Genomic DNA, 13,280 nt, shown 5'->3' on the forward strand with positions numbered 1-13,280 from the left:
TCTCCGTCACAGACTTGGGGCCCTGTCTAAAGGCTGTCCCCTCAAGTCTGTTCACAGAGCAGGTTTGAGGGGCAGAAACGCGTTTCCTCGCGCACAGTGACTGAAGCCTGTCTCCTGGTGGCTGTGCCAGCCTCCATTGTGTTCCCTCCGCCAGGGGCTTCTGAGGAGAACGGCCCGCCTCACAGCTCCACCAGGACTCAGCTGCCTCAGTCGATGAAGATCATGCATGAGATCATGTACAAGCTGGAGGTGCTGTACGTGCTGTGCGTGCTGCTGATGGGGCGCCAGCGCAACCAGGTGAGGCCCGCCCGCCTCCAGGCCGCGGCGCCGGGGCGGGCGCTTCCCGGGGGCGCGCACGCGAGGCGCTTCCCGGGGGCACGCGCGGGAGATGCTTCCCGGGGGCGCGCGGCCCCACAGGGCCCTGGCCCTGGCCCAGCAGCGCGAGGAGTCGTGTTCCTCAGCTCTGCAGTCTGATTCCAGAGCCCATAGTCCTCCCACCACACTGTACTGGGGCAACGTTTCTAGACAGAGCTCTGGGGCCCCAGGCAGAAGTGGGTGGCGTAGCCATGTTACCCGACCTTGTTAATACACAGGATAAAGGGTGGGTGTCTGCCCTGCAGATGGCACTGGAGGAGTTGCCAGTCTGATGGCTTGGGGTGCTGGGCCAGAACTAAGTCAAGTTATGACAGCTGGGCAGCTACCAGGGGTCCTGCTGTGCGGAGGTTCCCTGAGTCTTGAAGCAGTTCCAGGAGGGAAGGATGGGGGGTGCTCTGGAAGCACACCCCGCTTCTCCCCAGGATGGACAAATGGCCCCCTCCTGTTCCCTCTACCTCCTAGGGATGTAGCAAGAGGCCTGAGGGGAGCTGGGAGCTCGGCAGTCCCTGAGCACTGTTTTGAGTCAGAGACTGTTCTCTCTCACAGCTCTCTCTCAGATGGATGCGGTTATTACAAGTTTGCAAGAGAGGAACAATTTTAGAGAAGGTGGAAGGGGAAAGACTGGCTGAAAAGATGACATCTGGCCTGGCAGTGTCCTGAAGAAAGCAAGGGAGCCAGGCATGCTGACCGCTTCGCCCGAGGTGGCCTACCAGGTCAAGGAAGCAGGCCCTGGTGGGCACCGGCCTGGTGGTTCAGTGGAACAGTAGAAAGCTGGGGGTGGACTGGAGCCAGCAGTCAGGAGAGGCCTCTGGCTTTCATAGACCACTTAAGGACTCTGGCATTCACCCTGAGTGAAATGGAAAACCATCCCCTGGCTGCTATGTGCAAGAGCTGACAGTAGCTAGGACCCACGTGTTGATGGCAGGGGTGGTGAGCAGTGCTTTTGTTCTGGATCTGTTTTGAAGGTAGAACAGGTAAGATTTTCTGAGAAGTTAGGTATGGACTTAAGTGGAGAGAGGAAGTAAAGATGACTTCCTTACCTCTTTCCAAGCAGGTGGGAGGAATGGTTGCCATTTATTGAGATGGTTAAGACTAGTGGGTAAGGAGTGGAGGGGCAGACGTCTGTAGGGAGGAAGGGACAGGGTTCGGTTTGAACAGGTTAAGTTTAGGTGTCTATTAGAATTGGCACTGGGGTTACCTGCACCTAAGTTAGGGGCAAGATGGGCCCTGGAGGTATAACTTTGGGGATTGTCAACCTGTGGTTGGCATTTAAAACCAGGACACTGGATGAGATCCTGCCGTGACGTCCACAGCACTGGGGCTCCCTCCTTCCATGTGGTATATATTTCGTATAAAAAATACTAGTCACGATGTCTTACCTGTGTTGAGTGCTTTTTCTTTTTCGAGACACTTCTGTAATCATATTTGAATTTGCGGGTACTTGGTAAGTTACACAGCAGATGGTGGCCTCCATCCCACTTGATACTTGTGAAAACCAAGACCTATATAAGGGCCATGTTCTCAGTCTCCAGGCATCATCAGAGCAGGACTTAAATCCTGCTGCTCTGACTTTTCTTTCTGTCCCTTCACTGTGATAGTTCCCCTGCTCCCTTAGTCTCCCCAGTACCAAGTTTCTATGAATCTTTGTGGTCTTTGGTTAAACTGATCACAGCCACCCTTTCCAGCTGGCCTCAAGACCCTGCCTTCCTGAGAGCCAGTGTGATGCTGTTGTGTCCTTATTTGCACAGTCAGCATTTACTGAGTTCCTACTGTATGCCAGGTACTACGGGCACATGGATTATTTTAGTAGGTCAGTAATTCACATAGTTCTGTATTGAGGTATAAATAAGTATCAATGAAGCCTTTCTCCCCTCTGATCCTGAACATTCAAGGTTCTTCCATGAGGCATCTAATTTTACCAATTTTTAATGTCTCTAGAGAGTGTGAAAGTGTATTGGTGCATAGTGAGAATAAGTGTAGATGTTTGCTTTAAAGCTCAGCATTGCTTTCTTCATCCTGAAGGCTTCTTGTACATATATGCCTGGGCTTTTGATAGACCTTCAACTCACATCTGTCTTCATACTTTTGCCTTCCTACCCCTCCAGGTTCACAGAATGATTGCAGAGTTCAAGCTGATCCCTGGGCTGAATAATTTGTTTGACAAACTGATCTGGAGGAAGCATTCAGCATCTGCCCTCGTGCTCCACGGTCACAACCAGAACTGTGACTGTAGCCCGGTGAGCAGGGACCCTGACGGCAGAGGCCAGGAGTGGTTGTTTCAAGACCTGCCGTTGGCCCTTTGAAATCTCCTTCTTTGAGAGTAGAGCAGAAACTAAAAGTCACAGCCCGTGTACTCCCATAACTGGAAGCCACCTTGGGAAAGGATCTGACCCCCACCCTCCACCTACCCAGGAATCCCTCTGGAGGCCCTCCAGCAGCCTCCCATTGTTCATTCGCCTTCAGGCAGGGCCACTCACTCCACTCCAGGGCAGCAGGTTTTTCCTCATTCTGTTCTCTACCCCATCCTAATTGACATCCCTAATATTAGGTTTGCTTCCCAGAACCACGGCAGCGGTTGGCCTCCAAAAAGGACTTTAGGAAGTTTTGTTTTTTTGTTTTTTTTTAAGGGTCAAGGGCTCATGTCTACCTGGTTTTCATCACAGTGCCCTAAAGAGCCCTGAACGGGGAGTCTAAGTCATCGGCCATCAGCACCGCGACAGTGCCACACGGCTGGCAGGGCCCAGTGCCGTGTCCCGCCTGGTCTCTCTGCTGCATTCTGGGGACTTTCCTCAGTGCCGTGTCTTCCAGTTTGCTGTTTTTCTCCTTGGCTTTGTCAGATTTACCTTTCAACAGATCCATTTGGGTTCATATATTTTGTGTTTCTAGACATTTTGTCTGGATCTTTGTCAAAAAGTATTTGGTCTTTTATTGATTATGTTAAATATTTTCTTCTGTTGTGTTTTCTCTTTAATTTCATCTCTTTAGTTACTCATACTTTTTTATGGTTTTTTTTTTTGGATTGTTAACAGAGTGCTAATACTTGTGTTTGTGTCTGCAGACTCAGCTTGGGGTGGAGTTTCGCCTTGTGTTCTGTACCATTTATAGAAGGTCACCTTCGGGGGGCTTGTTTTCCTTGGGGATACTGGAAGTAGTCCCATAGAATATTTGGCTTTTGTCTGTCAGGTGCTTTAGGGAGCAGTGTCCCAGGGCAAGTTTTCACATTGAGTATCTGCCCTCCCCCTCTGGAAGTGTGAGCCCAGGGTCCTGCGGACCTGGGGACTCCCCTCCACCAGCAGAGACAGGGTTCTTTGCCAGCTCCTGGGCCTGGTAGGTGAGGCTTTTCTAACCCTTTTTTCACTAAACGTATCAGCTCCACAGGCTTTGCATAGGCCCAAGGTCCTGTCTGGTCCCTACAGAGCTTTGAAACCCAAGCCCTGGCCCAAATAAGTCTCATTTTCCCCTCTCTGCCAGCCATCAGCTCTTGTGCTCACTGTTCTGAACTCAGTCCTTCTTTCATTTCTAATTCTAGTGGAATTTCCTTTCTTTCCTATGTGTGCTTAGACTCACATTGAAAATAATTTCAGTTATTTTGTATCCAGTATCTTGGAGTGTTTTTAACAGAAAGGTTCTGCCTTAGCTTAATCCACTGTTGCCCAGATGTGGACAAAAGGTTTTCTGACTAAAGAGGAGTCCTCCCTGTGCGCCAGGACAGGGACTCAGAGAAGCAGCAGGATGCCCAGGCTCTCACCAAAGCCTTTTGTTTTCTTTGAACGTTGTGACTGTGGTCTTAACATCGAGGATGCACGTGTATTTTAGGACATCACCTTGAAGATCCAGTTTTTGAGGCTCCTCCAGAGTTTCAGCGACCACCACGAGTAAGTACAAGCTGTCCCCAAGAGGAGACTTGGTTTGCTGTCGCTGTTCTCCCTTTGTCTCATCACTGACCTCAGCTGAGGAGGACCCGGGAGCCGTGAGAGCCGCAGTCACCTCAGTGTGACCACGAGGCCGCACTTCCATAAGAGCTGCCATTTGCCCAGCCCTTCCTTTATGCCAGGCACTACCTGAGCTTCCCCTTGACCCCCCACAGCCACCTTGGAAGTGAGTGCGGAAGTTGCTGGCCCCTTATTACCCCTGGAGTCAATGCAGCTCTCGGCCGTCGCTCGGCCGTCTGTCCCTCTGAGCTGGGAGTAGACAGCTTGGCTATTCACGGGGGCCTATAGGAACCTCAGATGGCCAGAGTGGGCTGAGTATTTATACATTGAACAGGTGGGATATTCTTTGCCTGTATGAGGAGATGTGTTTTCTCCCATTTTCCTTGGAACACATTCTGCCCTCTCATTTTTTACTCTTCAGCCTTTGATGGAGGATGTGTAGGAGAATGAGTCTCTGCTATGAGGGAACAGTACACATTCTGCCCTCTCATTTTTTACTCTTCAGCCTTTGATGGAGGATGTGTAGGAGAATGACTTTGTGCTATGAGGGAACAGTGCAGGCAGGGGAGGGGTAAATGGCAGCTGACCCTTGACACTGGGAAGACGTTGGTGAGCTAGCAAACAGAAGCAGGTGCTACTCAGCTCTTACCACCTGTTGGGTACAGGAAACAGGGCCCACTGTTGTATAGTTTCTGAGTTTTTCCTCCAAGAGAAGCCAGAAATGAAGATTTATGTGCAAGGTCCTGATTTTTAGGTGCTGGTTTAGATTCTTTGTGTAAGCTGATAGAACATGCCTGAGGACCCGTGTGGCCTCAGGGGCCTTCACTTTGAAGCTTTTGTGTTGGTGGTGTGGCTCATCCTCTCTGAGAGGTTCTCTGAAGGCCTTAAGCCCCAGGAAATATGGCAACTTTCTGAAAAATGGCACCAGTATGTCCTGAATGTGTCCTTTTTTCCCTGAGGACCTGGGTCCCTCGCTTCCGTCATTTGACAGGTCACATTCGCAGGCTTGGATTGTGTATATTCTGCAGCAGCAGGAAAGGAGGGCGTGCTTTTCATGCAGTGGCAGGGTCAGGTTCCAGTTTCCCGAAGATCTTTCTGGGTGCTGTGTGTGGGATGGATTCCTGTGGGAGACCGTTTAGGAAGCTGGTTCTGTCCTCATGACTTGGGTGACGAGAGGCCTGGGTGTGAAGGGGGAAGGAAGAATGTCACACTCGTGCCTCCTGGTGGGAGAGCTGGACTAGGGCCAGGCTTGAGTAAAGTGATGGCCATCTGGGCCTCATGGAGTTGGAAGTGCCTTTGAGAAATTAAATAGAAGCGTTCGGTGGCAAAAGAAGGGCCTCACACATACTAAGGAAAGGGGCTTTGTTAGTGAACATGCAGGCCTCCAGAGGGTGGGCCGTGGGGCCAGGGAGACTCCCTCAGCCGAACAGCAGTGGGCTCCATGCCCTCCCCCAGAATGCTGCCTTGGGGTGGGTGGTTTTCAGGGTGGCTACCAGGGGCTTCTTAACAGAAGTGGGCAGCAAGAGACTGGCCCAGTGTGGACGTGGCGGCCCCAGTGCCTGTCGATTACCGCCTCCAACACATCTGTTTCAGGAACAAATATCTACTGCTCAACAACCAAGAGCTGAATGAGCTCAGTGCCATCTCTCTCAAGGCCAACATCCCTGAGGTGGAAGCTGTCCTCAACACTGACAGGTGAGCATGGGAGGGGCTCACAGACAGGTGCAGCCGGGTCTGCATACTCATCCTTTCTCACCCACGTGTAACTGGCATGCCCGAGGGCTCCCGTGTACCAGGCTCTGTCCTCCCGCCACCTGTGATGCCTCATCAGAGCCCCTTAGCAGCCTCGGAGGGAAGTACCACTGTCACCCACTTCACAAACTGGGGAGCAGGGGCTCAGCAAGGGCGCCTGCCAAAGGGCGTGAATGCTCTGCCCCTCCCTGCTCACTCAGCTTTGTTGGCCTCCTCCTCTTCTGCCCTCTGCCAAAACCTATTAGCCGAGTAATGCCTCACTTCCTGGAGCAGAGCAGGGTGGGGTCTCAGGCTCATAGGAATCAGGGCAAGGAGGACTGTGTGCAGCAACAGGAGTCATAATTCTCTGGTCTTCTGTTGTTGTTCTTGATTTAAAAGCAGCAGAAATCTTTGTTCAAGTGAAATTGAATGTAGTCCCACATCTGTCTGCAGTGCAGGAGACCCAGGTATGATCCTTGGGTTGGGAAGATACCCTGGAAGAGGGCACGGCAACTCGCTCCAGTATTCTTGCTTGGAGAATCCCCATGGACAGAGGAGGCTGGTGGGCTACAGTCCGTGGGGTCGCAGAGAGCCAGACACGGCTGAGCAGTCAAGCACACAGCACAAGGCCTGTAGTAGGTGACCAGCAGGACTGCTCTATTTGAAGGGAAGGTGTAAGGGTCTAGAGTCGCTGCCTGCTATTCCTCTCTCCTCCATAATGCAGCCTGAGTGCTTTTCTCATTTATTGTCTTTGCTTCCTAGATCGGGAAGCAGAGGCCCAGAAACTTGAGTATGTGTCCATGGCCACCTGAAGCCAAACCTGGGGCCCAGGGTACTCCCGGCCTTACTTACCCCATCAGTGGCACGGACTTTGCCCCATCTCTTAGACTCTCTCATGGTGATCCAAACCCACTTTTGTCACGAGCAGCCCTCCCTCCAGCAGTTCTGAGCCCCATATGACTCTGGATGCGTTTTTGGCCTCTGGTCACTTGTCAGCAAGCCTGGGCAGGGAAGGCTGCCCTGAGATGTGAGAATGCATTTGGCTGTTTAGTTCTGAGACTGCAGGAGTCCTTAGGGTGCTCTGGACCCAGGTGGAGCAGGAGGACATCCTATAGGTTTAGAAATGTCCTCATGTTTTGTTTTGTTTTGTTTTGCTTTTTACCCACCTACGTCAGCAAAGACCCCCAGCCCCAGGGTCTCAAGACATAGTTCTTCTGCCATTTGGAATCTGGCCTCTGTCAGCCTCTCCAATCTGCCATCAAGATTTTTGTCTGTTTTCTTTCAGGAGTTTGGTCTGTGATGGGAAGAGGGGCTTGTTAACACGTCTTCTGCAGGTTATGAAGAAGGAGCCAGCTGAGTCATCTTTCAGGTAGGTCTGGACATGCACCTCCCACTCCTGAGGGTGCAGAAACCAAGTGTTTAAGCTGTTAGAAATGCCTTCTGTTGTCACCAGCTTCCACCCCGCATAGCTGGTTACTGTCAGGGAGAGGGAGTCTGCTGGCTCCCTGGTGTTGACTCAGCACGTACTAGATTTTGCTGTGTGCTGGCAGTGTGTTTCAGGAATTGAGCCAGCATTCAGCAAGCACCTATTCTGTGCTGATGCTGGACAAGCGGGGAGAAATGGGAGCTACAATCCCTACCCATATGGAGGCCCCTGGCTTGCAGGAAATAAGCATGGAAAGACCCCTATGTGGGGCATGCGGTGTAGAAGGGCTCAGAGCCAGGACCTGCCTTGGGGACTGTGGGAGCGAAGGAAGGGCTTGTGGGGCGGGGGGGTGGGTGCAGACAGGGAGGGCGTCCCGGTTCCTTAGACTCATCCATATTGTCTTAGAGGCTGTGGACAGGACAGCGGCTGAGGGAGGCATTCCATCAGGGTGGGTGTGAGCTGTCAGCAGGCTCCACGCCCAAGAGTCCCCTGTCAGCTCAGCCTACCTTGTCCCTTCATACCCTCACGGATCCAAGCTCTGCCCTCTGCGGCCACTCAGTCAATATCAGCCTCCTCTTCTCTAGGACAGCCCATCAGAAGTGAGTTCAGTGACCCGTCCACATGCCTGTCTGGTCCCTCGTGCATTTCTGAGCCCTCTCTTCCATGTCCTCCTGTTCCTCTGAAGGAGCAGAGCCTAGAGTATGTTTTCACACGTGACTCCTGGGGCAGTCCTCTGAGCCCACATACTCCTTCCAGACGAACCACATAGAGGACTGTTCCCCACTGAGCCGTCAGCTCCCTAAGGATGGGGACTCGCCACGTGTTCCCAGTGCCCTGTATGAGGCCCAAGGCCTGGGAGATGTTCGGTAAACATCTCCCAGTGTTCAGTGTGTTGAATCAGTGAAAAGGGCAATAGACATCTCCCAGCCCCTCTGTGAATGGAACGTGGGCCAGAAGAGGGCAGCCTTAGCCCCCTGGGCCAGGGGTCAACATTTGGGTCGCAGGTTTTGGCAAGCCCGGGCTGTGGAGAGTTTCCTCCGAGGGACCACCTCCTATGCAGACCAGATGTTCCTGCTGAAGCGAGGCCTTCTAGAGGTAATGGCCTGGAGGAGCCAGGGTGTCGGGTGTCCCCTTCTCCCCCAGCCCCATGCATTGCTTTCCTGCCCTGAGACCTAGACAGCTGGCAGAAGCAGACCAGACTCTCTATCTTCAAACGCCAGTGCACATCTCTCTGGTATTTCCCCTGAGCTTTCAGCTCTGGGTTCCCCATGGGTGCTTACCGGGTGATTGAGGGATCTGAGGGGTGGCCATGGAGGATTATAGGAGTCTGTGAAGTTGCTCAGCAAGTCTTTTTGACCCCAAGGATACTTTGCTGCTGATTTATGTTTATTGAAAAATGGTCTCTAGAAAAAGCAAAATTTACAAAAAGAGGGTAAAGCAAAATGTCCAAAGCTACAATTGGTTAAAAAAAAAAAAAAGATACAAAGAAGAAACTGACCCATGAATTGTAATAAAATCTATAAGGTAAAGAATTCATCTAAATCAGTATATATAACTCAAGAAAATGAAAAGGAAACACTTTAACTGTCTCGTAAAAATTCACTCATTGTAAACTTTTCCATTTATTAACATGAACCATGGGGTTAAAATGTGTCTCCTGTCCTTAAACCCCATGCTTCACTTGAATGGCCTCAATGCTCAGGCCAGGGCCGTATTACCTCTGGAGACAGCTCCCTCCCTGTGAGCTGGAGAGCTTGGCCATCATAAAAAGACTTTAGCTTAGACCTGGGCAAGCAAGAGAGGTTATGGCTACATATACCCCAACCTGCCCTCACCCCTACCCGTCCCACTTCCTGGTTAGGTGTGTCAGGCCTGGCCCTGCCCTTGGAGCCACCAGCATCCTCCAGTGAGAATCTAGACAGGGGAGCAGGTTCTATCAACCTGGATGCTTGCTCGAAGCTAACAGCACATGGGCTGAGCTACATACCAGGGTGGGGGAGGCAGGCGATGGGCAGCTCAGATGAGCACGGCCTGGGGCCTCTGGAGACCAGCCACCTTTTCCTGCCTTCATTCTGTCCTCTCCCACCCCCAGCACATCCTCTACTGTATCGTGGACAGTGAGTGCAAGTCACGGGATGTGCTGCAGAGTTACTTTGACCTCCTTGGGGAGCTGATGAAGTTTAATGTTGATGCATTCAAGAGGTTCAATAAGTACATCAACACTGATGCAAAGGTAAGTCTAAGCCAGGGCTTCATGAGTTCACTGTTTCGTCCAGAAGTTATGTCAGAGCCCTGGTCCTTGCCAGTCTTCAGGTGCTGGTTTTATACTGGAGAGTCCTGGGGTCAGCGGGCAGATGTCAGTTAGCATTCATTAGTCCTTGCTCTGCGCTAGACCCTAGGTATGCGGGGATGAAAGTCTCGCCTGCTTGTGGGCAGGCGGGAGCAGGTGAGCTTGAAAATGACTCTGACGCAGTGTGCCAGGTGCCATGATGGGCCCTGGAAGGGCAGGACGGGGCCTGATGTGTTAAGCTTTCAGGGTGTATGTGGTAGAAACCCAGCCCAGACTAATTGAAGTAAAAATGACAGCAGTCCCTTTGGTGCAGAAAACACTGGACGTGGTATCTGAAGATCTGGTTCAGCTCTCGCTGGGGCTGCTTATTAGGTGGGGAGGGCAGGGCACCGAGTTCCTCTGAGCTTCAGTCTTCCCCTTGGCAACAGCTGGGCCAGGGCAGGTGGGTGCCCCCTGCAGCGCCCACACGCCCTGGGCCGTGGCTGTCTTTAGCCGAGAGCCCGCCGCCCCCGTCAGCCTGGCCCCACTCCAGTTCCAGGTGTTCCTGAAGCAGGTCAACAGCTCGCTGGTGGACTCCAACATGCTGGTGCGCTGTGTCACTCTGTCACTGGACCGATTCGAAAGCCAGGTGGACGTGAAAGGTAAGAAAGGCCCAGTGCCGAAGCGAGTCCGTCCATTGTGGCTGCACTGGTGCCAAACACCCAGCCTCTCGCAAGGAGACAGAAGCTTCTGAAGAGTCACTACACCAAACGCCCACATGGGTGGGGTCAGGGCAGAGGCTCTCTCTGATGGGCATGTGTGACATTTTAATGAAGGTCAAAACATTGTTGCCAGCAAAATGCAAAAAACAACTCATACCCTTCCTCTCCTGGCCTGGAATTGCCTGGATGAGGATTCAAGTGGTGAAGCCTGGGGAGGGCCTCAGGGAAGCACGGCTCCAGAATGGGCCTGAAGGACAAGGTGAAGGCACGCCCTGGCTGGGGCTCTCATGGGAACGCAGGCTTGGCCAGGGTGGCAGAGCAGCTGGAGCTTTGTTTCCTGCGCGGCCCAGCTTTTCTGTAGTCGTTTCGACAGTCGGGGGCTCCCAGCTTCAGAGTCAGGACCCGAGCTTCAGAGTCGGGACCCCAGTGGGGCTTGACTAGAAGCCTGGGTGTCAGGCCCCAGGGCCCCCAAGCAGCTTCTGCACCCGCTGCTCACGCCTCTGCCTGTCTGTCCGCAGTCGCGGAGGTCCTGTCCGAGTGCCGCCTGCTCGCCTACATATCCCAGGTGCCCACACAGATGTCCTTCCTCTTCCGCCTCATCAATATCATTCACGTGCAGACGCTGACCCAGGTGAGAGGCCCACAGACCTGCCCCGGGGAAAGGGGGACTGGAAAGTTACCCTCATCCTGGGGCCACCTTCACCCTAGAAGTACCTCTCCTGTCACCCACCCCTTCATTCCTAGGAGACCCCCCAGCTGTTCTGAGGACTTGTTCCAGTAAGGGATCAGCTCCCCATTTTACAGAAGGGGCCTAGGGAAGGAGCAAGGCTCCGAGGTCACAAGTGGTTTGGGCAGAGTCTGGGTGGGCAGTGAGTTCTGACTCCCCGTCCAGTGCTCTCCAGGCCCCGCCTGCAGCACAGACCTGGGGTTGGATCTGATGTTGACACCCATCTCCTTCAACAAACAATTGTGCAGCTGCCCTCCTCCAAGCTTCACACTCTCTTTTCTAAAATGGGGGTGACACTCAGAGGTTTTCTTTTGTTCCTTCATCTAACAAACATTTATTAAGGCAAGATCCTGGGCTGGGGACGCACAGTGAATAAACAGACCAAGACGCTTCCAGTCTAGTGCTGAGTAAGAGAGATGCGTGCGCCCAGCCGCCCCAGGGACTGAGGCTCCCAGGAAGAAGCCATGCCTGAGCTGATTCTGGAGGAGGCATGGACTGACTAGATTAATAATGCCACTCCCCTTACCTCTGGGGTGCAAGAAGGGGACAGTGAGGGCCAGGAAGGCACTGGGGGCAGGAGCCCCATCGTTCCTCTCCGCAGGCCTCTGTTGGCTTTATGCAGGACAGCACCGTGTGAGGCCCGTGGACACCTCCGCCCTGCCCACTACCCCCTTACCCCCTGCCCCAGTCCACCAGGGCCCCTGGGCTGCCGGCACACGCCTGACCCGCACAGCCCAATCTTTGTAGGAGAACGTCAGCTGCCTCAACACCAGCCTGGTGATCCTGATGCTGGCCCGACGGAAAGAGCGGCTGCCCCTCTACCTGCGGCTGCTGCAGCGGATGGAGCACAGCAAGAAGTACCCCGGCTTCCTGCTCAACAACTTCCACAACCTGCTGCGCTTCTGGCAGCAGCACTACCTGCACAAGGACAAGGACAGCACCTGCCTGGAGAACGTGAGTGCCCCGCCCCGAGGGTGGCAGGCAGGCTGCCGGCACGCCGGCCCAGGCTCCTCGGAGGGGCAGGTGTCCGGGCCACCTGACTCCCACCAGGGCCCTGTGGAAGGCAGCTCTCTACCCCTTACCAGGGCACTTCTGTGGCCCCTCTCTCTGCACAGAGCTCCTGCATCAGCTTCTCATACTGGAAAGAGACCGTGTCCATCCTTTTGAACCCGGACCGCCAGTCTCCCTCTGCCCTTGTCAGCTACATTGAAGAGCCCTACATGGACATAGACAGGGACTTCACCGAGGAGTGATCTTGGCCCAGGCCTCGCGTGGCTGCTGGGCCAGCGCGGGTGAGCGGGGTACGCGTGCCTCACGCCCTGCCCCCACCCTTCCCCCGCCTCCCTGCTGCTCCACCTGCCCCGGGTCTTCAGGTACAGGCTGGGTGGGAGGGAGCATCTAGAAGCCGTTGGCCTCTGGCTTCTGAGGCTCTGGGTCATTGGGGTGCCTCAGTTCCCTCAAGATCGCCATGATGAGGACAGGGGCACTGTGCCCACCCTTTGTTCAGAACCCTGGGGCCCTGGCCCACCTAGAGCTAAGGGGACTTTTAAAAACAGCTCTGTCTGAGCTCCCGCCGGTCTCTCGACTGTCAGTCCTGGCGTGGGGAGGGAGATGTGGGCCCCTTCCCCCAATCTGTGAGCCGAACTTGCCCTGGCCTTTGGACCCAGGCAAAGGCTTCTGAGCCCCTGGGCAGGGGTGGGGGATACCAGAGAACGCCTCTTTCCCCCAGGCCTGCCCACCTGTCCCTCCCTCCCTTGTTTTCCTTTAGCTCCTCTGGTTCTGTTTGCTCATTGGCCGCTGTGTTCATCCCAGGGGTTTCCCCCAGAAGTTGGGGGGCTTTCTCCTTCAATCCCCTGGGGCACAGGGTGGCTATGCCCCACCCCCAGGCAGCGTCTCCTGCCTGAGCCTGCCCGCACAGGAGCCTGCCTGGGAGCACACCCCTGGCCCCTTCTTGTGTTGCCAATTTATTAACAACAAATAAACCAATTAAATGGAGACTATTAAAGAATTTATTTTAAATGACTGATGTGGACCTGACTTTTGTCTGTGAGACCATGTGCTCCCCTCCCCTCCTGAACCCCAAAGAATGAGCAGGAAC

The 13,280-nt window shown here is 53.8% G+C and overlaps 1 protein-coding gene across 2 annotated transcripts in view; it reads left to right on the forward strand.

The window, feature by feature from the left end:
• LOC120868679 (transient receptor potential cation channel subfamily C member 4 associated protein) overlaps positions 1 to 13,201 on the forward strand; it is a 69,950-nt gene extending 56,749 nt beyond the window's left edge. Inside the window, exons 9-19 of one of the 2 annotated variants that reach the window (XM_040247470.1) lie at positions 131 to 297; positions 2,481 to 2,612; positions 4,192 to 4,250; positions 5,901 to 6,002; positions 7,324 to 7,407; positions 8,469 to 8,559; positions 9,557 to 9,697; positions 10,287 to 10,395; positions 10,974 to 11,086; positions 11,930 to 12,136; positions 12,298 to 13,201. In XM_040247470.1, the coding sequence (XP_040103404.1) occupies positions 131 to 297; positions 2,481 to 2,612; positions 4,192 to 4,250; positions 5,901 to 6,002; positions 7,324 to 7,407; positions 8,469 to 8,559; positions 9,557 to 9,697; positions 10,287 to 10,395; positions 10,974 to 11,086; positions 11,930 to 12,136; positions 12,298 to 12,435 (1,343 nt within the window). In that variant the 3' untranslated portion in view covers positions 12,436 to 13,201. The remainder of the gene's footprint in view (positions 1 to 130; positions 298 to 2,480; positions 2,613 to 4,191; positions 4,251 to 5,900; positions 6,003 to 7,323; positions 7,408 to 8,468; positions 8,560 to 9,556; positions 9,698 to 10,286; positions 10,396 to 10,973; positions 11,087 to 11,929; positions 12,137 to 12,297) is intronic. The other variant, XM_040247471.1, reaches the window with a different exon arrangement.
• The last annotated feature ends 79 nt before the right edge of the window (positions 13,202 to 13,280 follow it).

The sequence above is a fragment of the Oryx dammah genome, unplaced genomic scaffold (genome assembly GCF_014754425.2).
Source record: "Oryx dammah isolate SB20612 unplaced genomic scaffold, SCBI_Odam_1.1 HiC_scaffold_10, whole genome shotgun sequence".
In the NCBI taxonomy this organism is placed as follows: Eukaryota; Metazoa; Chordata; class Mammalia; order Artiodactyla; family Bovidae; genus Oryx; species Oryx dammah.